This window comes from Anser anser, assembly GCF_964211835.1.
Source record: "Anser anser genome assembly, chromosome: 2".
Taxonomy (NCBI): domain Eukaryota; kingdom Metazoa; phylum Chordata; class Aves; order Anseriformes; family Anatidae; genus Anser; species Anser anser.
The window spans coordinates 116353380-116379584 of record NC_139721.1 but is presented as its reverse complement, the minus strand read 5'-3'; the positions used below and the strand labels follow the sequence as shown (position 1 = coordinate 116379584).

Genomic DNA, 26205 nt, shown 5'->3' with positions numbered 1-26205 from the left:
GCGGAAGCAAAAAGCATGCTGTTTGCCTTCACTGCTGCATTACTGGTAGCTGACTCGTCCCTTTCTTGACTCCCTCGGAAAGTCTCTGAGATGGCTCATGAATGGGAAGTGACTTCCATCTGGTCTGTGTAGAAACAACTGTCAGCATTTGCTGGAATTTGACTCTCTCATGTATGAACCAACAAAAATATGCCAGCAAGTAAGGAGGATCCTGGCTAAGGCAGGGCTCAGTTAAATCATCTGACTGTTTCCTTGGCTTGCCTCTGAGATATATGTGAAATGGATCAAACCACCCCAATCTGGCTACCTGCTATGCCCAAGGCAATTAGCCAGCACTAATTAACACCATATTTTAAGAAAATATTACTACAAAAAGTGTTGATTCATGGTAGGGTACCCAAACATAAGATACAGGGAGCAAAGGCTGACAGACTGTAGAGCACCTAACATTTGGTGTAGCACATACTCACGGCAGTTGGTTAGTTCTGGAATCCTATTTATTCCTCTGCATTTACCCAAGCCAAATTTCCAGTAGGATAGATTCCTGAGGCTGACCTAAAACCTGTGTGCTTTACAACGTTTACGTTCTGCTACAATCATTTAGTTCTTGGATTAGTTCTCCTGTTCATTCTCCCAGAGAATACGGACAAACAGCATCTTACCATGACTTGATTAGAAACTTTTAATTCTGTGCATTTCTCTATGTAGAAATGAAGATTTGGCAGCACCCTAATTTTGTTAACATTTCTCTCCTGCCATTACATGAGATTTAAATAACCATAATCGGTATTTTTGAATTGGTTTCATCCTGAAAGATTCCTGTTCCACTTTACAGCCCAGCAAAGTCTTATTCTTGCACTAAGAAGTTGATAAGGGCAGTTCTTGGAGACAGAAAGGCCTTTTTAATGGTTCTTCCCTGGAGATGCTTGATTCCAAGTTCACTTTGAAGAACTAGTTCGTGGACTTCTTCAAAATTGCGGGCTGCTTGGTGAGGCACAAAAACTTTGCCGCAAGCTTTGTTATTGATCTGAAAAACAGAGACATGGAACAAGGAAAGACTGATTTATACAAATTCATTTCCTGAATCCAATCCATTTCATTACATGTGGGGAAAAAGTGGATCAAGCTGTCTTTTCTCCAACATGAAACTTTCTAAGTAGAGGATAAAATTCTCCATACCTCCTGGCCTGTTCCAATATTAAGAGAATAAAAATGTGACTCAGGATACTCAAGCAACATTTAAGAAGTAGCCATAGTAAGTTTTAGCCTTCAAGAGAGCAAGCATCACATGACTATGTAATACGGGGATCTTTTAAGCTTGAAAACAAAACAGTTGCACAGGCTGAATAGAGAGACAGTGAACATTTAGTTACGTGGGAACTTTGGTTTGTACATACTTCTAGAGTGCAACTGGGAATTTACAGCTAAATGATTCCTTAGATTCAAATACAAGATACAGTAAAATGTTTGTGGCTTAAAAGATATCTAAAGGATTCAATACTAACTCATTTTTAGAAAATGGGCTCTAGCTTATTATATGCTGTGTTCTCACTGAAAGCATGACTCATTAAGCCAACACCAACCACAAAGATGAGAACTCCTCTTAAGGTAATGTCTTCCTGTGTTAGGCTGTTTTTCAGAGCAGTTTCCATACTGGTTTTGCATCAGCAGGGCAGAACCATGTAAGTAAAACTGAATAGGTCCTTCTGTGGGAATCATTTTAATTTATAAAGTTATCTTATAAATATATTCTGTTATTAAATAAGACTAAACAATGTACAGAGACTACAGAGTCCTACTGAGTATCCTTCTGGAATTAACGTAAAATTCATTATTACTAAAGCTTTCAGATTTATATGAAGTACATTCTACGGATTAATGAAAATAACACTAATCCTACATCTTAGCAACTTAAACAATTTGAAATTTTTAATCCTGTTCAATCAAATTACTTGCTTGCATAAGAATCTGCTGCAGGTGCTGCAACTCTTTGCCCTCTAGACACCATCGTAACTATTTTTTAATCACCTAAAAAGTAACACAGTGCTTCATACAGCCTGGACATAAAAACGCACACAGCTTGGCTTGCCCGCGGATTTTATCCAGGATATGTGTATGCAACATACCACAAATGAGAGAGACCTAATTCAGTTACTTGGTTTGTATTTTATTTAAAATAAAATATTCTAAGCAATTCTCAGAGAGAGGAAGATGGGACAGACAAGATGAAGTCTCAAATGCAGCTGGGATGAGTCACTTCTGTTTTTTTGACTAGACTTGACATTAATTTGCAGTGATAATGTAGGTAGGCTTTTAACTATTCTTACATGCACCCATAACTTGGCAGCATAAAAGGCTGTCTGTGTGTTAAACTTTGCCTTTAGTACCTTATGCAAAGTAAATCCTTTGAAAATCACTGAACATTTCATTTTTAAAACTCTTGTGAAAAATATATACAAGTAGTTCTTTCTGACAGGGCACTTCAAAGAAGAAACGTATTCCACAGGAAAAAGAAAATGGTAAAAATCAAACCTGATACAGCTTCGGTCAGAATATAAAGCAAGCTGGTGAGCTTGCTGCTAGGACACAGCCTGTAGTTCGAAACTATGCCTGCTTAGTTAAAATGTCATTCACTGTCCTCCATAATGCAAATTAATATGTCCCAGTGGACAGATGTTGGCAGGGGGAAAATTGCCACAGCTAGGCTGTTTGGTGCTATTCTTAACAGAAAACACAACCGGACTAAATCAACATAGCAAATAAATGACTCCTAGCAGTTGTGTTTTCCTAGAAAGGTTGAGGAGCCTAGGCGACCTGCCACTGTGTACCTTCCCACAGTATCTGTCCTCATCTTCCCACACACTCCACTGGGAGGAAAGTCTGCAAACTGTATCAAAAGGCAGACTGGTTATGATTTCAGCACACATTTGGCAGAATGGTTTTCTGTGTAATGTAGGTATCATGAAGCAGAGTCAAACCCATTAACGCCATTCCTAAAAAAAAAATAAAATAAAATTGTCTGCAGGTTTGATCACGTGCTATATGTAACAAGCACCATATTCACACGCTCTTTGAGTTGAGGCATTAGATTCTCAGCAGGACATATGTCTTCTGCTGTGCCTCCTGCTCTCTCTGTATCTCCCTAGACCAGCACATCCCTCATCAACTCTGGGTGAAAGTGCCAGCACAAGAAACTTGGGTGGGAGCAGCTTTGTTTCTCTGAAAAACTCCTATGGCAAACTACAGGAGGAGACACAATAAAGCTCGGGTCCTTTCTTCCCCTGAGAAAGGAAGCTGTTGACTTCTCTTCCGCCTATTTTTTTTTTTTAATTTGACATTTTAGACTGTTTTGGATCTAGAGGGATCAGAGAACTAGAGAAATTATGCAGGATGAAATGAAATCACAGGAGACTGAAAAATAAGCACCTGGAGGCTTTGGAAAGTAATTTTTAGTTGGACTTTTTTTTTTTTTTCCATTTACAGCTCCATTGATTCGTAATTCTTTTGAGAAGTAAAAAAGGAAAATAAGTATTTGTGCGGTTTTAGGCCTTCCTCATACTCAGAAGCAGCAAAAATGATGCAAACTTAGTCCATGTCTTTAAAAAAGTGGTTGTAAGACTGCAGTTGTTAACAGTTCTGCACCACCCACACGACGTGAGGAATGTTACTCAGAAGTGTGTTCACAAGATGAAATGCACACAACATTCAGGTCAGACTTTTCACAGCATTAACAATGTATGTAAAGACGTGATATAAGAGCAGGCAAATTAAAAATATTCAGCTTTGAAATAACATTTGGAACAACAGGTACATATGCATCTCCAGTAAGTTTAAATGTCATTCTCATACAGTCTGTACTGTATCAGCCAAGGATGCAGCGAGTTAGTTTTACTGCTTTGGTTAAATATGGAAAGACGTAACTCCAGCACAGACAGGAAATAATGAAGTATCTTGTGTCAAGAGAAATAAAACCATAATGTCTCAGCAGGCAAATTGCTGGCAGCCTGAGGCAGTTTGATGTCTTGAGAAGAATAGGGTTGTGGCCCAAAGACTCAGTTTGACTGTGCAGCCTTGTGAAGAGACACTGTCTCTTTGCGACTAGCCAGTTCCTCCTTATTTTGAGTGTTTCTTGTTTTAATGAAGGCAATTTATTTTTACAGCCATACAAAAACATGCAGTGTCCACAAGACTTTAAAATATTCACATTCATAATGGTTTCTCATTGCTTCTCCCTATCTTTCTTTTACCTTACTCCTAAGGTAGAAAGTCAGGCACTCCCACAGCCAGTATTTATAAGAAGCTTTCTGTTTCTAAGAGGAATTTGTGTCTCTGTTCTTCCATTCACTTACTTTCTCTGGCCTAGGGAAAGTGTTTACATACATCGTATTCTTCCATGAATACACAACTGAGCACACAGTGGTTGCTCATTCTCCTATTAGAAGACTTCTACACAAAGCTATAGCTTTGACAAAGTAAATCAGGAAAAGAAGCAAAAAGAATTTTCACAATGGTTGTTTACAGCAAAATTAATTGTTATTTTTCTATTTTTGAGAAGGAATTTTTAATATCAACAGAAAAATATCAGTAAAATGTTTAGGCCTTCTTATGGTCAGTTGTATAGTGTTGAAAACATTCAGGTCAGAGTTTTCCTTGTATTACTAAAGTTTTTATTTTAAAGATATATTTAATGACTAGTTTGCCTGAAATGCAATTACAAAGAAGTTTCTATAATTACACAATTTTACAAAGACATAGCTTCCTCATAAATTGAACACTTAAAAGTTAAGATGTAACCTAGCCGTACTTGAATGTGAAGGTTTATTTTAAGCTTGAGTAAAGTAATCATACCTAAGTGAAGATTTTGTGGATGTGTGACCCTTTTATTGGTATTAAAAATATGTATCACTTAAAAAAAAATAAATTAAAAAGCAAGAAAACCACAGTGAATATTAGCGTGAAGTCTGTTGCTAACCCCAACTGGCACATGAGTGCTTCTCTCTGGTTTGGGAAAAGATGACAGCAACTGAAAATTTCCTCCAAAAGACATACTAGGTGGCCTCTGCTAAGCATATATGCTGAACTTCAGAAAAATTAGTGCTCTTGGGAGTTTTCCATTCTGTTCAAGTGGGCTGACAGAGATCTGGCAAGACGTGAAATTGTTTGCAAAAATACTTTTGATTAAGGAAATCTAGAGCAACACAACTTCCCCTAAATCTAACCAATCTCTTCCCTTCTCAAAAAAACACAGCTGAACAAAAATAACTGAACTGCCCTACTCCTTTTACCCAAAGAAGCTAGCAGAGTAAAACAGATACAATAGAGATAAAGTGCATTGTTTCTGTTTCTCTTACACATGTAGAGCATGCCATTTTACATGACTGAATGACATTTCTTCTGGAGGCATCTCATTCAAAGTACAGGATATCCAGAAACACACACAAACACATTTAATTTAAGTTAAAGTACTTAATTTAAGTTAAAGCACTTAAGTTCAGAATGGCTGCATGGCATATTAAAGGTTTCTCTGATGAGCAGTGGAAAAGAGAGGAGCGCTGCAGGTCTATACTACACAACTACATACTTGCAGATAATCATAATGCCTGAGTACGGAGGACTTGAAATCACGCTGACCAGGAATCAGCTGATGGAAGGGATGAGATGCCACTCACGCACGGATCCCACCCTCCTGGCTCCAGGTCCCACAGTCCCTCTATGGCCTACAGTGGCACTCACCGCTACTGTGCTCCACAAAGCTTTATGATGCCTGGGAGCATGCTGAATATAGATATTTAGAGATGTAGGAAAAAATATGGTAAACCACATTGTGCATGTGCACACGCATATTTTGGAAAATTACAGGTTAGCTAAATGTAGTTATATGTCAGCTCTTCTACTGAACTGCCAGCTCTTTCCATAAACCACTGAGGTTTTAGAGCTCAAAGAGAATCTGGAATGTAATTCTAACATTAGCGAAACTACCTGTTTTTCCTCAGCCTCATTCCTGGAAAAATGCTTTGCTGAAATTTGCCAGAAGTTCAGCCTGAGGCAGACAGGAAATATAGTTTGGCAAAAATCAAAGCAACTAAAACCAGCTTATAATAGGTTGTATTAGGCAACCACAGTACTACAGGTAGCACAAGAAGTTTCACCTAATTATCCTTTTTTGCACAGGGTCAACATCATAAATGGACTGACAGGCAAAAATTTGGAGGGCCCTGTATTTTGGTCATGGTTTTGGCTGTACGGGCTCTGACCACAGCTGTTCATCAGTCAAATCTCCACAGGTACTAATATCCAGTCACTCAAAAAGATTTATATTTAGACTGTCTGCCTTCCAGACATACTACGTTTTTCATTTAGGAAACCATTTTAGCTCAACTGTAATTGCAGTTTCCATTCTATCTGACCTTTCACTGAGCCACGTAAGAAGGGAACTGACTTCCAAAAGAGCAGGGATTTTGTCATCCTCTGAGCTCGTAGTAACACATTAAATGACCACAAGTGAAAATAAATGAAATATTCTTACCAGAACAGACATCTCCACAACATCTGCTGCTTGAAGGTATTCTGGGTCTACTTTGGGCCAGGACTGATGCAGCACGTCAGTACCCCAGTTATGATGAGTACAAAGTTTATTGTGCATATGTGCCAAACCTGGAAAATGAAACCAATTCAGCCATATTATCACCAGAGCATTCGATCTCTAAAATTTGTTTGATAAACAGGATCAGAATAAAGTTTGCTTTGAAAGCAAGTCCCTTAAGGATGAAATAACGTTGTTTAGATGAACATACAGCACATTATAAACAGAAAGATACACATCCCTAAAAACATGTGCTTATACCATGTGTAGGGACTCTAACATGAACATTGGCATCCATTTTAGATTAGGATTAGCAATCCAAAATTTAGCACTGAAGACCACGGTTTGTTTTAAATTTTAATACTGCAACCTAAGCTGATCTCTACTTTTAGAAGTCAATCATAATACTGTGATCTTTCCAATAACAATGCCAGTTTGCTTAAAATTTTACTAACAAGCCAAATGATACACAATTATGCTTATTATTTTGTCATCTATAATATGATGGCTAGTTTCCTGTAACGTGCTGGGTAGTTTCTAAATCTGTTGCGAGTCAAGCTACTTGCAAGATTTTCCCCGTGTTTTGTGAATTATCTATTCACTTGCAAATTAAAGGTGCTATGTAAGTATACCCTGCACAGCTTTCTTTCTTTCTTATGACATTTACATTCTGAAATAGTTTATCCTTTGCTTTGATTTTAAAATACTCTTAAAATGGCTATAAATGATCTCCTTTTAGTAGTCTTTGCTCTCTCCAAAGCAATTATTTCCTGTTTTACTTAAGTATTAGTAGAATTGAACATAATTCATTCTGAAGCCACATTTTTAACTGAATTAAAGCTCCTGAGTACAATTTATGTTTCTGTTTACTCCAACTGCAGAGCAAAAAAGAAAAAAGGTTTCACTTAACAAGGGGTTGCCAAATATGATCAATATTTACGAGGATAGCTGTTGTGATTGCTTCTCACAAAGCCAGTGGATTTTTAAATTAAAAACATATGTAAGAATACAGATAAGACTTTTTTTCAGAACTGGAAAATGAACCAACCAAAGAATATTTGAAAACTCATCTGTGGTTTCGGAAAACTCTAGCAAGAACATAAAGAAAACACAGCACAGTGGCAGACATTACCGGCAAAAACAATCCACCCATAAGACATACATGAATTTATCTATCTGGATTGCTTAGACTGATACAGTGAATAACAGCAAACAGAGATAAAAAGAGAAGGCAACTTCCCCGGAATGAAATCTACCAGATAATTGTCAGTGCTTTTTCAGACAAGGCACTTCTGCAAAATGACACACAATCTTGCTATTTTTTGAATCATGCAGAAAGGGGCAGAGTGGTGGACTGGTGTGAGCTATTTCTACTGGCAAGCAAGATGTGCACATTTCCTAGGAATAACAACTGAGCTACAATCTTTTTAGGTAAATAATTGATTAAACACTTCAATCTGGGATTTATGTATTTTTTTCCTCTCGCAACAGTCACTCAGAAACCGAAAAAGCAAAAGATAAGAAATCAAGCAGAAAAAAAACTCTTCATATTGGTGATTCATTATCACGTTGACTTTAAAGACGACAGCTGCTAAATTCTTCCCCTTTTGGCTTCTGAACACACAGATGAGCTCATTTCTTTCCAACTGATCACATGCCTTGTGGCAGAAGCATGCATACTGGCCACTCCTTATTTTCCTGTTGAAGTGGATTCTTCTAACTATTTAAAAAACACTTTCTGGTATAAGTCAAGAGCTTCTATCCACACAGGCAAAGCCAGGGGCAGTTTTAATCCCTGCAGAGGCTGTCAGTCCTAGTAAACTTACTAATAAGAAATAATTAATATGTATTCTGAAGCACATAAAGCATGATTAAGCACTATGTCAATCTTTTGGTTCATTTTCTTGCTACAAAATGAGCTATGAGCTCATCCATATTTTTTAAAAAGTGCAAAAGTCAACAGAATTAGTTTCAGAAAACAGAATTTGACAGGAAACCAAAATGAAGGTTTTACTTAGGTTGCTGTTTGGCTTCCTGCCTTAATTCACATTTTGTGAGCTGTACAACACAGAAAACGCAATCGTGATTTGTTTGGCATTTTTGAAATGCCACTCAGGACCAGAAACTTCACTGTCACAATCCAGACTTGCTGGCACACTTCGCAGGACCTAGACAGATCTCCTCCAGCCTTCCCACTTGATTCTGATACATTACACAAAAGCACCATTTGATAAGTTAAGAACCAACCAATTCACAGACTCTTATTGTGAAAATGTTAAAAACTTGTTTTACTGCCTCATTGTACTGGAAAACACCTAGTGAAATGCACATTAGGAAGCAGTGTGTACTTTGCTTTCTATTTTTTTCTCTCAATTTGCTTTTATGACTACATATTCTTCTGCAAACACAGGACAGAAACCAGTTGAGTGCATTTTCCACAGAGTCTGTAAGTACAGCTGTTTTTGGGGACAGATCAAGGGCTAGATTTGCACTCAATCTGAAGCACTGATCCTTCAACTGGATCTCTGTCAATACTGAACCAAGCTTTCCCTAATCAGTAACTCACAGGACTGGAGCTTCAGCTAGAACACAGCACCCTATTATGCTATTGTAAACGAGTGAGTTGATAGAAGGAGGAGAGAGGACAAGTCCAACAACATTGAAGCTCTAGGCAATGTTTTATTAGCATTACGTGAGTCATTAGTATTTCATAAAAATAATACTTCCCTTGAGGCGCTATTTGGGTGGAAGAGCAGATTGTCATTTTATGGAGAGATTTAAGAAGGAATATGTGGAAGCAATTATGTATCATCAAGGCAAGGTAGGATGGCAAGGTAATTCTAGTCTTACAAGAAAAAAAGCATTACAAAAATGAGTCTGTAAAGTTCCAGCAATGGTGCAGCTATTTTGACATGAAATTGTGTAGGCAAGAGACAAAGATGTGATTATGGACTAAATTGAGGAATGGCTGGCATGGTGAGGGACAACAGCCAGCACAGAGAGGTTAAAAAGAAAAAAGGCAAGGAGGACGGAAGTTTTAATGGGCGATAAAAGGCAATTAATTAAGGCATCTGAAACTATTCTCATATCAAAGTTTAAGACTAGGGACTTTCTATCAGGAGATAAAAGAAGACCAGAGAGGCAGTATAAGGCGACTATGAGGATGCATTATCCAAATGTTTGTTGATAACCTTTGGATTTAGCAAAAATCAAAACAACAGAAGTCCATGTTAAGTAAAAATCCAGTACCCTAGCAGACAAGCAGACCAAGTTTTGAAGAAGCTCAGAGCAGGAATTTGTAGCAGTAAATTGAGATACATTCTGGATCAGTGTTTTTACTCGCCACTGCAACCCCTTCCAAGGACAGGATTATTATGTTGTTACTTTGCTCTTCATACACTTGTATAGTATTTAATGAATCTTCCTATTTGACAGATTCAGCCAAGCTGAATATCAGCAGTACCTTTCTGCAGCCCAGGAGGAATACGTCTGTCAGTCAGATGTGAAACGGTCTGCAATCACAAAGGAACACTAGCAATACACAGCAACAGCTATTTCCAGACAGCTATGAGAAAAGCTGTATTATACTACCAGTAGCATAAAGCTAGGAAAAAATTACATTAATTCAATACAGTGCTAGGGAATTCATTTTGTACGTTCCTTAGTGACAGATGCGGAGCACCAAAGAGGTTGTGAAAAGCTTGGGTTACTAAAAGCTAAATCTAGAATACATTTCCAATTCAACAAACTTCCCATGAATCTTTTTAACCTCCTGAAAATCATCTGCCTTTGTCCATCGGTATGGACTTATCCTTCACTTTGGGTTATTCTTGGAGGAAGAAACAATTTCTTATTCCGAACTGGGCTTCTTCTTGGGTTTGTGCAGGCTGCTTTGGTGGACTTCTGCATTCAGTTTTTCTATGAAAATCTGCAACACCACTTAGCTTCCACTCCATTCTCCAGAAAAGCCTTGTTGAGCAAGGACTGAATCAAGACACAGAAATATTTGCAGTAGAGCCACTGCAATGACAGTTTTAATGTTGCTAAGACGATTCTAATGTTACAGATTCCAATAATTATGTTTCATTTCAACATATCTGAAGATGTGTTTATCATCAGTATATATCTTTCATGTGCCATCTCTAATAAAAGTTTAACAACTCACAATAGGCTGTTTCATATCCTTGTCTGGACAGCAAAACACTGTACTACTACAAACAAACAAAAAAAAATACATCTCAAATGGTGTCTGTATATTCCTCAGATACAAGGTTTCAGGAAGGAAACAGATTTCCTCATCCTGTTAGTGTTCATAAACTGCCAAGATATCAGCCGGATGAACTCTTCCCACACTGAGGGGCTACAGTAGCTTTTTATGTTATTAAGCTATAAAACAGCGTACACACTGCACAATTAAGACCATTAGGCTGACACACCAAAATACTGAACACTGTTCCTCCTCTAAGCAGCAAAAAGAACTACTTTATAGACAAAATATCAAAGCACTCAGTTACAATTGTTCCGCTGCTGAAAGGTGAGGCACTTATGAAACAGCATTCAAGCAGTTTTTCCCTTTGCTCACACTGGAAATATTTACTGCCAACCCTGAAGTATGCTCTTCAAACAGGTCACAAAAGAGACAAGACTCTTCACGCAACCTGATGCAAGAAAACAAGGTGGCCACATATAAACCGAACCCCATGGGAGAAGAATTTTTCAGTTGCAGAAGAACAAAAATTGCTGTATCTTGAATCTACCTCGTCTTACCTTAATTGTATTTAAAACCTGAACATTACATGTGAAGCACCCTTGGGATACCAAACTGAAGTTCTAAGTTTGCAAAGTTCATCGACAAACTAACAAAGAAAACACAGTGGAATAAAAAGCTAAAATTTCAAATGAACTCTGATGCAACTCCTACAAAGTAGGATAACATTATTACAATCAAAATGATGTGCATTGTTGATGCTGACGAGTCATTATTTAAAATGTCAAGCAAAGCATCTTTAATTATCACCTTAAAATTACCTTTTTAATTTTCCTAATATTTTCACTGGTTGGCAATAATTAATGTAGAGTGATGTGCAGTTACACCCAGCTGTATTTAAAGAACATTTTTGCTAACCAAGAGGATACCTATATAAATATTTATGCACTTAGTCAAGTTTTAATTTTTAAAAGCTGTTGTATTCGAAAATCCTGATTACCTTTTTTTTTTTTAACATTTCATTGTGATCTGTGTCAAGTAGATTTAAGATTGAAATGGATATCAATAAATATGAAAAATGTGTGTTTTTCTATTTAAATATAAATGCACTCAGGATACAAGTTTTTAAGAAAATTTGTTAGATACTTAAAATTCTATAATTATGCAATACAACCAACAGTATCAGTATGTTTTTGGTCATCGTATTTTTCAAGATTTTAATACTTATACGATAGCCTCTTGTGCCTAGTTTATAATTCCAAATCTAGAATTGAAAAAAGGTTGTTTGATTTTCTTCAATTTCCAGCATACCTGTCATTTAAACTGAAACAAAACAAAACAAAACTATTTGCACCTGCAGAAGAGGTTACCATTGCCAGAAGTTATTTTATTACCTCCATGAAGTCTCATTCTGAGGGCTTAGCCAGAAAGTTCTAAGTACTTGGGTTTAATTATTTTTTCAGATCTTTGGCAAAATATAATAGAATACACTAAGTCAGGGTTATATTGTAGGTTGTCATTATTTCAAATTTAATTTTAAATTCTATTGTAATTTCTTCTTAAATGTTTCCTGTCCATAACTAGTGATCAGAAAAGCGTAAAAGAAGAGATTACAGTACAACAGCAAAAGTCCTATTTATCCTGTGAAGAACAGTGCAAACATTCAAAATTACTGGGAATGCTCTTTTCTTCTAAGGCTGTAGCAAAATTAGTATTAGACATCTTGTTACATAATAAACACTTTCTAATGAAAAACAACAATGCAAAAGCAAAATCCTTTCTCTTCAATAAAGCTTAAATACACAAGGAAGTGTAATGTGGTTCAGAGCTAACATAACAAGTCACTATTCTGATCAGTGATCCTATTCAACTGAAAAATTATCTGTTTCATATTCGCTGCAGGGCTTCCAAATTTCCCAATTTCATTTTTCCCTGTAGAAAGAAAAAATCTCCCTTGTTTTTTATCACTAAACAAAACACAATGTGAAGGTTGTGTACGAGATACTTTAGAATGAAATGTCAGTATTTAATTATAAATACATTGCCTATGTGTTGTTTATTATTGGCATTACAAGAGCAGACAGAGACTTCAATCAAAGTATGTGGGTCCACTGCTGTAAGTGCTATTTATAGAGCTAATTATACACAAAGTCCTTTTTCCTGTATAGTTTACAAGAAAGGAAGCAGCACTATCCCTACCTTTTAGTGCAAAGACAAGGCACAAAAAGAATGAATGTCTCTGAGTGTGTATGGAGAACTGATGCACACAGAAAATTCAGTATTTAGAAAGCTTTATTTTTATACTGAAGTTATTAAAATAAGAGAACATCATCACCCACACACAATAAAATTTAAGAAATTGGCTACATCAGATGAACAATAAGACTTAGCAGAACCAGAGTGCAATTCAGAACATGAACATGTTGGACATTTTCCACCAGAAGTCCCAACCCTAGGACAGAAATGCTAGATACTGGTTAGTTCTACATAACACTGTCTTCTTACCACAAAGCGGTAGTTAAATGTACATACATTCTCCTGATAAAATCATTTAATAATTTTGTTGTAATGTAATGATCACGCTGCTAAAAGAGATTGTATTTTTCATAGAATCACAGAATCACAGAATCATCTAGGTTGGAAGAGACCTCCAAGATCGCTGAGTCCAACATCTGACCTAACACTAACAAGTCCTACAGTAAACCATTTCCCTAAGCTCTACATTTAAACGTCTTTTAAAGACCTCCAGGGATGGTGACTCAACCACTTCTCTGGGCAGCCCATTCCAATGCCTAATAACCCTTTCAGTAAAGAAGTTTTTCCTAATATCCAACCTAAATCTCCCCTGGCACAACTTTAGCCCATTCCCCCTTGTCCTGTCACCAGGCACGTGGGAGAATAGACCAACCCCCACCTCTCTACAGCCTCCTTTAAGGTACCTGTAGAGTGCGATAAGGTCGCCCCTGAGCCTCCTCTTCTCCAGGCTGAACAAGCCCAGCTCCCTCAGCCACACCTCGTAAGACTTGTTCTCCAGACCCCTCACCAGCTTCGTTGCCCTTCTCTGGACTCTCTCAAGCACCTCCATGTCCTTCTTGTAGCGAGGGGCCCAAAACTGAACACAGTACTCGAGGTGCGGCCTCACCAGAGCCGAGTACAGGGGCACAATCACTTCCCTAGACCTGCTGGCCACACTGCTTCTTATGCAGGCCAGGATGCTGTTGGCCTTCTTGGCCACCTGGGCACACTGCTGGCTCATATTCAGCTGCCTATCAACCAATACTCCCAGGTCCTTCTCTGCCAGGCAGCTTTCCAGCCACTCATCTCCCAGCCTGTAGCGCTGCTTGGGGTTGTTGCACCCCAGGTGCAGGACCCGGCACTTGGCCTTGTTGAACTTCATACAGTTGGCCTCAGCCCATGGCTCCAGCCTATCCAGATCCTCCTGCAGAGCCTTCCTGCCCTCAAGCAGATCGACACACACACCTAACTTGGTGTCATCTGCAAACTTACTGAGGGTGCACTCGATCCCCTCATCCAGATCATCGATAAAGATATTAAAGAGAGCTGGCCCCAGCACTGAGCCCTGGGGGACACCACTAGTGACTGGCCTCCAACTGGATTTGACTCCATTCACCATGGCTCTTTGGGCCCAGCTACCCAGCCAGTTTCTAACCCAACGAAGCATACGCCAGTCCAAGCCAAGAGCAGTCAGTTTCTTGAGGAGAATGCTGTGGGAAACGGTGTCAAGAGCCTTAGTGAAGTCAAGGTAGACTGCATCCACAGCCTTTCCCTCATCCACTAAGCATGTCACTTTGTCATAGAAGGAGATCAGGTTCGTCAAGAAGGACCTGCTTTTCATAAACCCATGCTGACTGGGCCTGATCGCCTGCTTGCCCTGCAAGTGCCGCGTGATGACCCTCAAGATAATCTGCTCCAAAATTCTTCAGGCAATAATCACCAAAAAATTTTTTTGTATAGCAGTTACATTGAATTATAATGGGTCACACAAATAAAACTGCATTTTTAAATGCAGGCAGGAGTTAAGGATAATAAAATCCCAATTTTATTATGCTTCCTTTTCATTTTTACATCAGAGAGATCCAGAAAGTGTTTAGCATTCTCATTCTCCAATGATTTTAGTAAAAATTAAAGAGTTCCTACTGTAACAATCAAAATGTCGCAAGACTAAGCTTTACATTTGACAAATTATGTTAATTAAGACACCCTCATTACCTCTGCCATTTTATGAAACATATTTGACTATTCTCTACTTCCTAACATGCATTTGAATTTCACAGTTCACAAGGCACTGCACGTTTAAATAATAAAACCAGACCACTTCTGACTTCACCTCAACCAATGTGGAAAACAAAATTAGGGCTACTACTTCCATTTAAATATAATTTTAGTTAGATGGAACTTCATATTATAAGAGAATACTGACTAAAAGCAGCTTTCTCCAAATGGATCATGTCTGTTGCCACTGTTAATGAAAGCTTAATTGCTTAGAATAAAGACATCTTAAAAATATTGGGAATGAAAAAAGAAAGAAAAAAAAAACCTTTCCCCAATATGTCTTGCTGTTTCCAGTCTGTGCCACTATGTTACTGCTACGAACAAAAGTAGCCTTTCTTTGGCAGTTAATAATATCGTACTGTCATATACAGCTCTGAAATAGAAGCCATTTAGTAGCTCTGCTCTGTAAACACATGAAAGCAAAAAGTTCTAGGATAACTGTTGAAAATCAAGCTGTTAAAACAGCATCCAAAAGCTAACATTAGGTCCAAAACCACATACCAATTTGTGGCCAGCCTTAATGCAGAATATATTCCTATCTTCCCACATACATGTTGGGACATCTCCTAGCAAACCTTAAAAGTAACTGTTGAACTCTGGCATGTATATCCCTATTTTCACAGGTTTTAACTGTAGTAACACCATGCAACTTAGCCCACTCGGGATTCAGATCTAAAGGTTTACAACTGTAATGATCTTAAAAAATAGATTTTCCATCTACCATTCCCACTTTCCACAAGAGGTTAATTTAACATATAGCATTCCTCAGTCTCTGGAGAGTCTCTGAAATAACAAGGATATGATTTATATTTAACTCTCCTTTAGCCTTTTTAGTATGCAGTCCTCTGACATGGTCCTCTTTGCTTGAATTCCTGAAAGAAGGTATTTCTAGTCCGAAGGCTCTTTTAAAAAGGCCTCTCTCTGTAATCATGTTCAGCTTTTAATATTGCCTTCCATATGCAGAGGCAGCTAGCAACTGACACATTAATTCCTTCCTCATGCAGGCTCTGTCTTAAATTTTTCCTCCTCCTCCCTTTCTCTGCTTGGTCTTGTATGCAAAGGAAAAGAAACTACAAGCAGCAAGAAAGATCTGGAAACAACACAAGTTTCAGGTTTGTTTAGGAATTATGACAAAAGGTAACAGGATAGATGCAGAATAGAGAGACAAGTAACACATGATTTTAAAGATATTTTTGCAAACTTTTTGCTTTTTTTCCCCTGCAACATCAATAAAAAGTGTATTTCTATAAATACCTTTCCACATCTCTGATGCAATGTGTGGAGCCATAGGTGCAATCATAATGCAGAGTGTAGCCAGAGCATCTTCATATTCTGCACTGTGAAGAATAAGAGGTCGAGGAGCTTGCTAAGTGAAAAAAAAAAAAAAAAAAGAAAAGAAAAGAAATTTAAAACATGAACATTTTGGGGTGGGAAGGAGAATAGTTTAATTGAAAAGTACATGCATGAACAATTCATTAAGACATCTTAAAAACAGCGGAAATGAAAACTTTGCCTCTGTAACATACGCTGATGAAATTTGGGTTGTCTAGCCTGGAGAAAAGGAGGCCAAGAAGTGACCTCTCACGGCTCTCTACAGCTTCGTGAGGAGTGGAAGCACAGAAGCAGGTGCTGGTCTCTTCTCCCTGGTCACCAATGACAGGATACACAGGAAGAGCACAATGCTGCACCAGGGGAGGTTCAGACTGGACATGAAGAAAATGACCTTAATGTGAGTGGTCAAACACTGGAGCAGGCTTTGTAGTAATGTGGTTGATGCCCCACGCCTGTCAGTGTTCAAGAGGCATTTGGACAATGCCCTCAGCAACATGCTTTAACTTCTGGTTAGCCCAGAAGAGGTCAGGCAGTTGGACTTTTAGGTCTTTGAAGGCCCCTTCCAACTGAACTATTCTATATAACAAAACCTAAAATCAACTTCTATGCTCAGGACAGTATAATTTCATTATAAATTAGAAACTTACAAAAATTTCTGGAGAATTGAAATTGCACCTCTTGGTCACAAAGTGCTCTCTGACACTTATGAAAAAAAGGACAAGCTGGAAATCTACTCCTGAAGAGGCTGATGCAGATCCCTGGGGATCTACTCTGGTACAGGAGACTGAACACAGACCTGTGTGGACACCTGTGGCCCTGAATAATATTTTGAATGCTACCACTTCAGTAAGTACAAGCCTGGATAAAATCAGAGCTACCTAAAGAGGTAAACTACTTGCACAAGAAAGTCAATTTGTGATGAATGCAGCATGCTTTTTCCTGGAATAAGGTTCAGTTGTACAGCATCCTAGAATTGTTTAAGTAAAGTTGAATTTAGTGTCCAAGTGATGTTTTAGAGCTGAAGGGAGTTCTGGGGGTGACAAGTGCAATACAGCCTTCTATGGTTTGATGTTCAGATTGCTTTAGTAAACTGTTTAGCTTGCTCTAGTAATGACAATTTTCCATTTCTTGCAAATGTGCCAGACTGGCAGAACTTTAACCTTAATTCCTCTGTTTGTTGTATCCTAAGAAAAAGAAGAGCACTAAAAGCAGCTGGATAAACTTTTTCTTTCTTTGCCTCTGTTTTGACTCAGTATGATTACATCCCATGCTAAGTTCAGATTCTGCATTTATTTTGTGATTCATCTCCCTAATGAAACAGCACGGAAGAATGTCAACACTTGTCAGCTTATGAAAATTATTTTGTGGGTGTGATAATCACCAGTTCCTGCCTACTGGAAAATTGTCCAAAAACAGTGATTTGTTTGACACAGACCACAGAAGAGCTTTCAGATAGCAAATTCTTATCACTGATACCAATGAGGTCTGTGCAAACTGGATTTGATAAATTTTAGTAACTACTACCTGTTTTCTATATTTAGTTTCACCCAACTCCCCACTTCCTCCTTTCAAATGGGACTCAAAAAGGAAGTGTCAATAACCTATAAAGAAATTTGTTCTTGAAGGATACTGTACTGCATTCTTTAGTCACAAAATATATCAGTGTTCAAATACTTAGCTCTCTGGAGGACATGGAGGAGAAGAAGGTGATCAGGAGTAGTCAGCATGAGTTCACCAAGGAGAAATCATGCTTGACCAACTTGATAGCCTTCTATGGTGGAATGACTAGCTGGGTGGATGAGGGGAGAGCAGTGGACGATTTCAGCAAGGCTTTTAGACACGGTCTCCCATAACACTCTCATAGGCCAGCTAAGGAAGCATGGGACGGATGAGTGGACGGTGAGGTGGATTAAGAACTGGCTGGACAGCAGAGCTCAGAGCTACTATATGTAGCTACGTATGCAACTTGTTTCAAAACAGAACAGAACGGAACAAAGAACAGAACAAAACAAAATGTATCCTTTTGAAATAGAGGACACAGAGGTAAACATCAGAACCTAGTGTCTCTAAGACTTTCAAGCTCTTCCTGCAAAACATAGTATATTCAAGGAATACAGTGATATTAGAACATGCTTCTTTTAATCTGAATAATTCAATCTAGTGTACACAAGACTCTTGAGTCAGTAACGACAGTAAGTGACTTTTGGAATGCTATTGATTAGGCAGCTCGTGCTTTGTATAAAGACTTACCGGAACCATGACTGACAGCAAATTGCCTTTGTTCATCTTGCATACTTACATGGAGTATGTTAGAGAGGCTCATCAGTCGAGAAATAGCCGCATTGAACAAATGATCCTTTATGAAGTACTCTGTTACCTTGTATTAAAAGAAAAGTGTTGTCACTAATTAATTGAAGTTCTCAAACATGGTATATTACCTTTTACATGGAAGTCACTTTGGCATGCAAACAAACCACATGTGTGTGAAAAAAATAATCATAAAAAAAATTCAGTTGACTAGCTTTCCATCTGTTTCAAGACTTTAAAAGCTTTAATCACCACCAATTAGGACTGTGTATTAGTGAGCACACTCTATTTCCTTTAATAAAATATCTTCCTTTTGTTCCTAAAGGAGGTCTTCATATGTGTAAACCCAGTTATACCGGTGAAAGAGTGTACATAGATTATAATTATTGTAAGATTATAAGATTATAACTCTAAAGACTGTCAAAAGACCTGGAAGGTCCCTGGCCAGAGGATTTAAATCAGGTAAAGTTTTAAGCATAGAAAAAAGTCTTAGGCTAATTTTGCAAGTATTTACATCTCCTTCCAAGTCTTGCATAATTGAATTGACACTAAACACAGCATGAGACTTAACACATAAGAAAAGCTGAACAATTATTTCAACGATTTTTTAGAATATGCTAATATATTTTCTCCAACAACTTTTTTTTTCATCTCTATGAAACAGCAGGCATAATAATGAGGTGTGAAGCAAACAGATCAAAAACTCTTGTCAGGGATAATCTGCATAACTAACTCACCTATAGCTGTGCTCCTGGAAATAGAGGTATGCCAAACCCAGGTTCACAACATTTTAATGCCATAACACTTCAGCCTTTAAATAAGGCACACAGGAGATAAATTTTGCCAGTCCAAATCTTACTACTTTATAGAAGAGTTTTGTCCTATGAAATTTGTAGATTAATAAAATTACTTATAGAGAGAATATTTTACTTAAAAATTACTTCACGATCTACTCATCTGTGGGACAACTTTTGGATCTCTAAGCCAGGCATAGTTTTTACAATAGCAGTAACTTATTTAGTCATTTACAAACTACGTAGGTGCTTCTTTTTACCTCAGAAATTACCAGATTCTTCTGTTCCCAGATCTTTCTGGCTTCAGCCTTCTCTTTCTTATTCAGAAGCTCAGGATTGGGCATGGTTCCTGAAGTCCTTGCTTCAATAAGTTTGGTTACAAGCGTCCAGACACGAGTCTGCCACCTCTGAACACCCAGCACAGCATCATCTGAGATTAATGAAAGATTGCAGAAACAAACAGATCTCAGTTACAATGGATGAAGCCAAAACTTTAAAGAGAAGCAAAAAGGAACCTGTATGCTAGAGTTCAACGTTCTGAAACAAAACAAAACACTATATTTTACATGAAAAATGTCCATACAATTAAAAATGCCCTTTAAAGATAATGCTGTGTTGCCTTAATGGAAAGAAATCAATAATAAAAAACAGATGTATTTTCTGTAATGATTTAAAACATATATATAGCAAAAATATTTGCTAAATCTATAAAATACAGTTATGTCAATGTTAGAATGTTCACCTTGTATTTTAAAGACTCAAGAAATCAATTCTTCTACATGCTCTCATTTTTCAATCTCTTGGAAGAATACAAATGTATATATATATATATATATATACAAACACACTTTTTCTTACTAATCAAGATTTTTTCTAAAATTTGATCTTAAAAATTACATATACTTGCTTGTATATGTACTTGTACTTGCTTGTTATACTTGCTTGTACTATCTTGTTGCTACAGAGATGCAACCATGCTTATGAGTAAAGGCTCTGATTCTTGGTACCATCTTATTGACAGAGCTGAGCTTGGGAGGATTATAAAGCTGTTCATCCTGACCCTGCAAGTATCAGTCCTGCTACATGGCTGCTCAAAGGACGTGACCAAGGAACTGTGCAAGCTAATGCTGCTCACAGCAAGCTACCCCATGTGGTGTGGCACAGAGCCACTAGTAAAGGTATGGCTTGAGTTGTGGTACTTATATAGCTTAAGCTCTCTGTTCCAGATGCATCAGGTTTCTACTAGACTGCACATCACCACATCACACTGCACTGCACAGTAGCAATATATTTTAAGATGTTCCAGCTGATAAGGGCTTCCAATTCTGATCCAGCAACTGCACTAGAAAAGACTGCCAGGGCTACTACTAAAACTGGAAGAAGTAAAACACATGTGAGTGACTAACACAGACCAATTATGTGTCCGACTGCACTAGATGAAAGACTTCCTGTACATCTGGAACAGTAAAACACAACCTGATTGACTATGTCTGCATGATCTGCATGAACTCTCTTAGGTGGGACACAGAATACAATGCTCTTCCCAAACTTTCCATCTCCTGTTCATACCGGAACCTTGTAGATCATCTAAACACTGTAGGCTTGGTATTATCTAACACTGTAGTAATGGTGTAATAAGCTACTGGGTAAATCTGGCCACATCTGGTCTTCCATACTCTAGACAATTACTTGCCCACACCAGGGGAGAGAATGACATGGGATCTTGCCCTCATTTCCACAAGTGAAGACAAGGAATAAAGTTTGGAGGGCAATCCTTAAAAGGCTATGAAAACACATCCAGTAAGGAGGAGGATCATGGCAAATGAGAACTAGTATTTAATATTCTCTTAATAAGACAATATCCACCTAATGACAATTTTCTGTTTACTTGATTGATTTCTTCAATTTAAACATTATTTTGTTATCACAATTGGCTTGCAAGATTACTGTACTGCAAACAATCTTACATCAATTGTAAAAATTGTGAAGTTTTATCTTATAATGAAGAAAATAATCTTAAAATAATCATTTTCAATCAATCATTTGTAGATAATTAAAAAAAAGAGAAAATAAGATGCAGGTTTGCACTCTTACTATTTCAGAGTAAAATATCATTTGAGACATGCTTTTCAGACATCTTTTTCCTTTTTTTTAGCTTTAAAGAGGTGAGCTGCTTGCAGTAATCTTGCAAGCCTGCCTCTCTGTCATAGTTTTGTGACTTCTCTTTTAAAAGAAACATTATAAATTATATCTTTTTGATTCAACTATTCAAAAAACTTGGGTAACAAGAGCTGTTTTAATTTTGTGTTTAAAATGTAACACACCAGGAAAAAAACAACAGAGGTTGACTTACTTTTAGCATCCCACAAAATATCTTGATCTGGAGGAGCAGCAAACAGAATGTAAAGACGTACGGTGTCGATGCCATATTCTTTCACTAATTCTTCAGGATCTATTCCGTTGTGCTTAGATTTGCTCATTTTTTCCCAAGTGACTTGGAGTTTCTCACCACTTTTTAGGTGAACTGGTTCAGTGCCTAAATATTAAGACATACACAAAATATTAAAACAAATTTTGCTCACCTGTAACAACAATTAATTTGGTTATCTAAGCATATTGAGAAACAACTATTTCTATTTCTTTTGTTGTTTGTTTCGGGGAGAGGGGAAATAACTAAAAGTAATAACCCTTTTCCCTCCCCAGTTTTTCCTACTTTCATATTTTAATGCAGGTAACATCAAAATACTTTCATTGCCTCATGACAGAAAGTCTCCTTCTACCATTTGGAAGCTGTATTTTGGCACTCATCCTACATGCTTGACAGCCTCTGAGATTTAAGCATTGTTATAACCATACCATTTAAAACTTCCTAGATAGGTATACTGATTTGGTACAATTTTGAGCTGCTGTTAGGTTTTACAGACCCAGGTTTATAACTCCAATTGTTATCTTGACAATAACCTGCCTGTTGCATGAGTTTAAGGATGGAAAGGGGCATTTACACTGGTAAAGGTGCACCCAAGCAAAAACACCTGTTAGTTTTTCTGGAAGAAATAGGATAGCAGATAATGGTAAGCGTAACGGGTTCTTTTGTTTGTTTTAAACTATCTTATAGGATTTGTATGCAGAAGAGCAGTGAAAACAAGGCTGCATGAGAGCAGTGCTTAAGGGAGGCAAATGTGACCAAGCCCCTCTTGTTGCTACATCTCCCCAAACAAGGGCTGCTGATCCAGCTTATGCAGTGAAGGCACTGGGAAGAACTGAGAAATAGCACTTTTTCCTATACCCATTAAACATGTAAAATTTACCAAATATACCACCAACTGTGTTAACTTTGCCAGTGTTTTGTAGGTTGTTTGTCTGATGGAACTACTAAATCCATTCAGCAAGCTGCTGAGCACTGTGTTAACGAAACTGACTTCTGGTCCTCTGGACTACACTGGAGCTAAAATAATATCATAGCATTGTTTCTGTATTTGGTTGCAATTAAAAGTTGCTAGATTAGTAGGGTCTTTCTACACTCAGCAGTGGATATGAATCCCAAACTCACAGAAGACACTCTCTGCTTGTAATATTACAAGGATTCATTTTTCTCCACCAAACTTTCCCAGCACTGAGTCCTGTATGTCTTCTTTTAACTGAAGTAGTCCCTGATTTTCCAGATGCACTTGTGCTGGCTTTCCCATACATTTTCTCTTACCAGTGAAATCAATCTCCTCTCTCTTCAAATACTGGCCTGTTGATGTTAATCTGAACGTCTGATTCTTGATAAGACCTTGAACCAAAAGCTTATGGAAAGGCTCCCTGAGGATGGAAGGAAAAAGAAACCTGTATGTTGAAAACAGCTTTCAAAAGCATACTTTAGTTTAAGCCTCAGATGTTGAGCCAATCAGGCAGTTATTTAATGAAACAAGAATTTCACAATGACTGTGCGTAAATGGTTGCCACCTTAGAAAGAGCACTTTCTGCATTTATTCACGGTGCCGGGCTGACAAGTGTAAGTATTTATTTGTATTCTGTACACATTCTTGCATCCTGATTTAGCACTGAGTTATTACAATGCCACTTCTCAAATTAGCATATAGATAATACACAGAAGTTCCTTTGCCAACTGTGCAAGTTCACCAACTCTAAGCTAAATCCCCATTTGTAGAAGTGGGCAAGTACAAAAACCCTTAATTTTTTACAAATATTTAGTTCTAACTTCTCTCTGAGAAATGCAATATTTTGGGACAAATCAAATGCTCACTGCACATTTCTTTCTATAAACTGAGTAGGTAGTTTCTCTAACATAAGCATTTGCATGCCTTGCCTCTTTGCAGAACTAACCATGAAGACCTAGCTGTAAGAAAAAGAGTACACTAGAAAATGGCAATGCTGGAAAGTTCACTTCAGTGGATCAATTTTTATTTTTAGCATCTTGAACATTAAAACTTTAATTTTCTAAAAAAATTTACATCAGGAAGAGTAAGTTCTCACTCAATGTGTGTATCGCAGAGATAAAAAGAGCCTTAAAAGCACCAAAGGTAAAGGCAGTAGGGCACTCAGCAAGAATAAACTCTAAGTAAACACTTTTCTGGTTCACAGATTTATTATTGCTGTCACCTTCTTTCGAGGATCTTACATTTCTAATTCACCCAGTCAGATGTCTATCATCATTTTCACTGGAGAAAAGACAACAGAAGTAATCTTTAGAGGTTTTGGTCAGGAAAGTAAGGCAGTTGTAAAAGCAACCCCTAGAACTTTAGTGGCCAGGAAAGAGGTATGTAACCAGACCCAAAGGGTACAGAGTCCGGGGAGTTTTCCCATGGGATCCTCAGCTACGAAGACACTGGTGACCATCATTTTGGTGGACGTACTAAGCTGTGCTGCTCAGAATTGGCCAGTAACTCCTAATGCTCATGTGCTCAGCGTTAAGCTATCTCAGTTCCCCACAATTCCACCTAACAAAGCCAAGTGTCTACCAAAACACTTGTGTACAAAGGATGTACCGCTTGTATTTACATATTTTTCAAAAAGCTAGAATAAATCTGTCTATCTAAAGAAGAAACAATAAAAATAGGCTTCCACATTTTACTTTACATTTACAAAAATCACAATCCAAAACACTATTCAATTTTGTGGAGTCAATTTCATATTTCACAATATTATGAAATATAAACACATTGATCATGAGGAAAATTTACTTCATGATTTAAAGCACAGTCATTTATTCAATAAAATATTTAAATTATTATTAAATTATACAATAAATGTGCATGTTTTTACTGTATTAAAGCAGATAACTTCCAAACACTACTCCTTAAAACTTTTTGATGACTATGAAGCAAGGAAATATTTCAAAGAATATCTTTAAATTGGGAGAGAGAAAGCAACAGGCTTCAAACTTTATCTTCAGTATATTCATGTTTGAACAGGAGTTTCCTTCCTTGCATATTTTGCATACTTCCAAATACTGTGCAAGTACTGGCACATGGTGTATCATTCAGTCACCAAGCAGCACTGGTCTGTACCATGCTACCTGGTTTTATCAATGATATGAAGTAAGAGCATCTCTATAAATATTTTCTGAAGTCAGGTTTGAACATAGGTTGCCTGAAAAATCATCATATTTATAAGCAAGTAAAAGTAACTTAGGAAGGTGAAAAAGGAAGTCAAATTTGGACAGTAGAAACAAACAAACAGAAGTATTTTAAAAATAGGAGGCAATAATCAGCTCAAATCTCAATTATCTCAAATTATCAAAATTAATGAAAAGACAAAAATCGGGAATAAAAGTCCTGCAATCCTATCAGCAACAAACAAGTATAAAAATACTTGTTAGAGATAACTGTCCAGGACAGTTTCTTCTACAAAATAAATAAACTACACCAAGGAAAAACAAAAACATTTTTTTCTCCTACCATTCAGTACTTCAGTCTGTTTAAGATCTCAATTATTAAAATAGCTACACTTGCTGCTAACTAAAATAAAGCTAATGAGGTAGCCAGAACATCAAAATCAGATAATATTCTCCACTGGAAGTGATTTTTCAAGGAACACTTACTTTTTAATGACAAAGCGTTAGTTCAGATCATATGCCAAGTTATTAAAAGCTGAATGCAGGAATGAGCATTTCCTATTTTTGTTTATGCTGACAGAGGCTACAAAAATGCAATACAAAATACATTACCAAGTATGGGGAATAAAAAACCCTACATGTTCCTAGTGGGAGACCGCAGGAGAATGGAGAAATGTCCAAAACGAGAAAAACAGAGCCTGTCTAATAAACACAGGGCTCAGAAACAAATTGAGCCCTGTAATGAATTTCTCCTGATGTGCAGAGTGGCTTTGCCAGCGTTGTAATGGCTCCATCGCATGGTCGCATGTAGAGTGACACTCTGGTTTACACTCAAAGCTGCACAACTATAACCTTCCCCTTCAAAGAAACTGGTGTGTTTCTTGGCTATGGAGGGGAATGGCAAAGATGCCACAGCACAGCACATGTGGTAATTCTGACATAAATACTGCAACACCAGCCTGGCATCATAAAAACCTCATGAACAGTACGTCTGGGAAGCAACTGAAACTAAGCTATGTACAGACAGACAGACCTTGCCAGCACAATAAATGAAGAGGTGGCTTGAGTTTCTCTGAATGCTCAGTCACATTTTAAATTATAAGGATGCTGAAACAGGAAATGGCTTTAC

At 37.5% G+C, this 26205-nt stretch overlaps 1 protein-coding gene across 3 annotated transcripts in view; it reads right to left on the bottom strand.

Annotated features, from left to right (window-relative positions):
• Positions 1-668: 668 nt before the first annotated feature.
• LARS2 (leucyl-tRNA synthetase 2, mitochondrial) overlaps positions 669-26205 on the bottom strand; it is a 101589-nt gene continuing 76052 nt past the window's right edge. For all 3 annotated transcript variants that reach the window (XM_083824993.1, XM_083824994.1, XM_083824995.1), the window contains exons 15-21: positions 23217-23320; positions 21870-22052; positions 19777-19946; positions 18715-18792; positions 16338-16449; positions 6527-6654; positions 669-1027 (exon numbers count right to left, since the gene is read on the bottom strand). In XM_083824993.1, coding sequence (XP_083681119.1) covers positions 848-1027; positions 6527-6654; positions 16338-16449; positions 18715-18792; positions 19777-19946; positions 21870-22052; positions 23217-23320 — 955 coding nt within the window. In that variant the 3' untranslated portion in view covers positions 669-847. The remainder of the gene's footprint in view (positions 1028-6526; positions 6655-16337; positions 16450-18714; positions 18793-19776; positions 19947-21869; positions 22053-23216; positions 23321-26205) is intronic.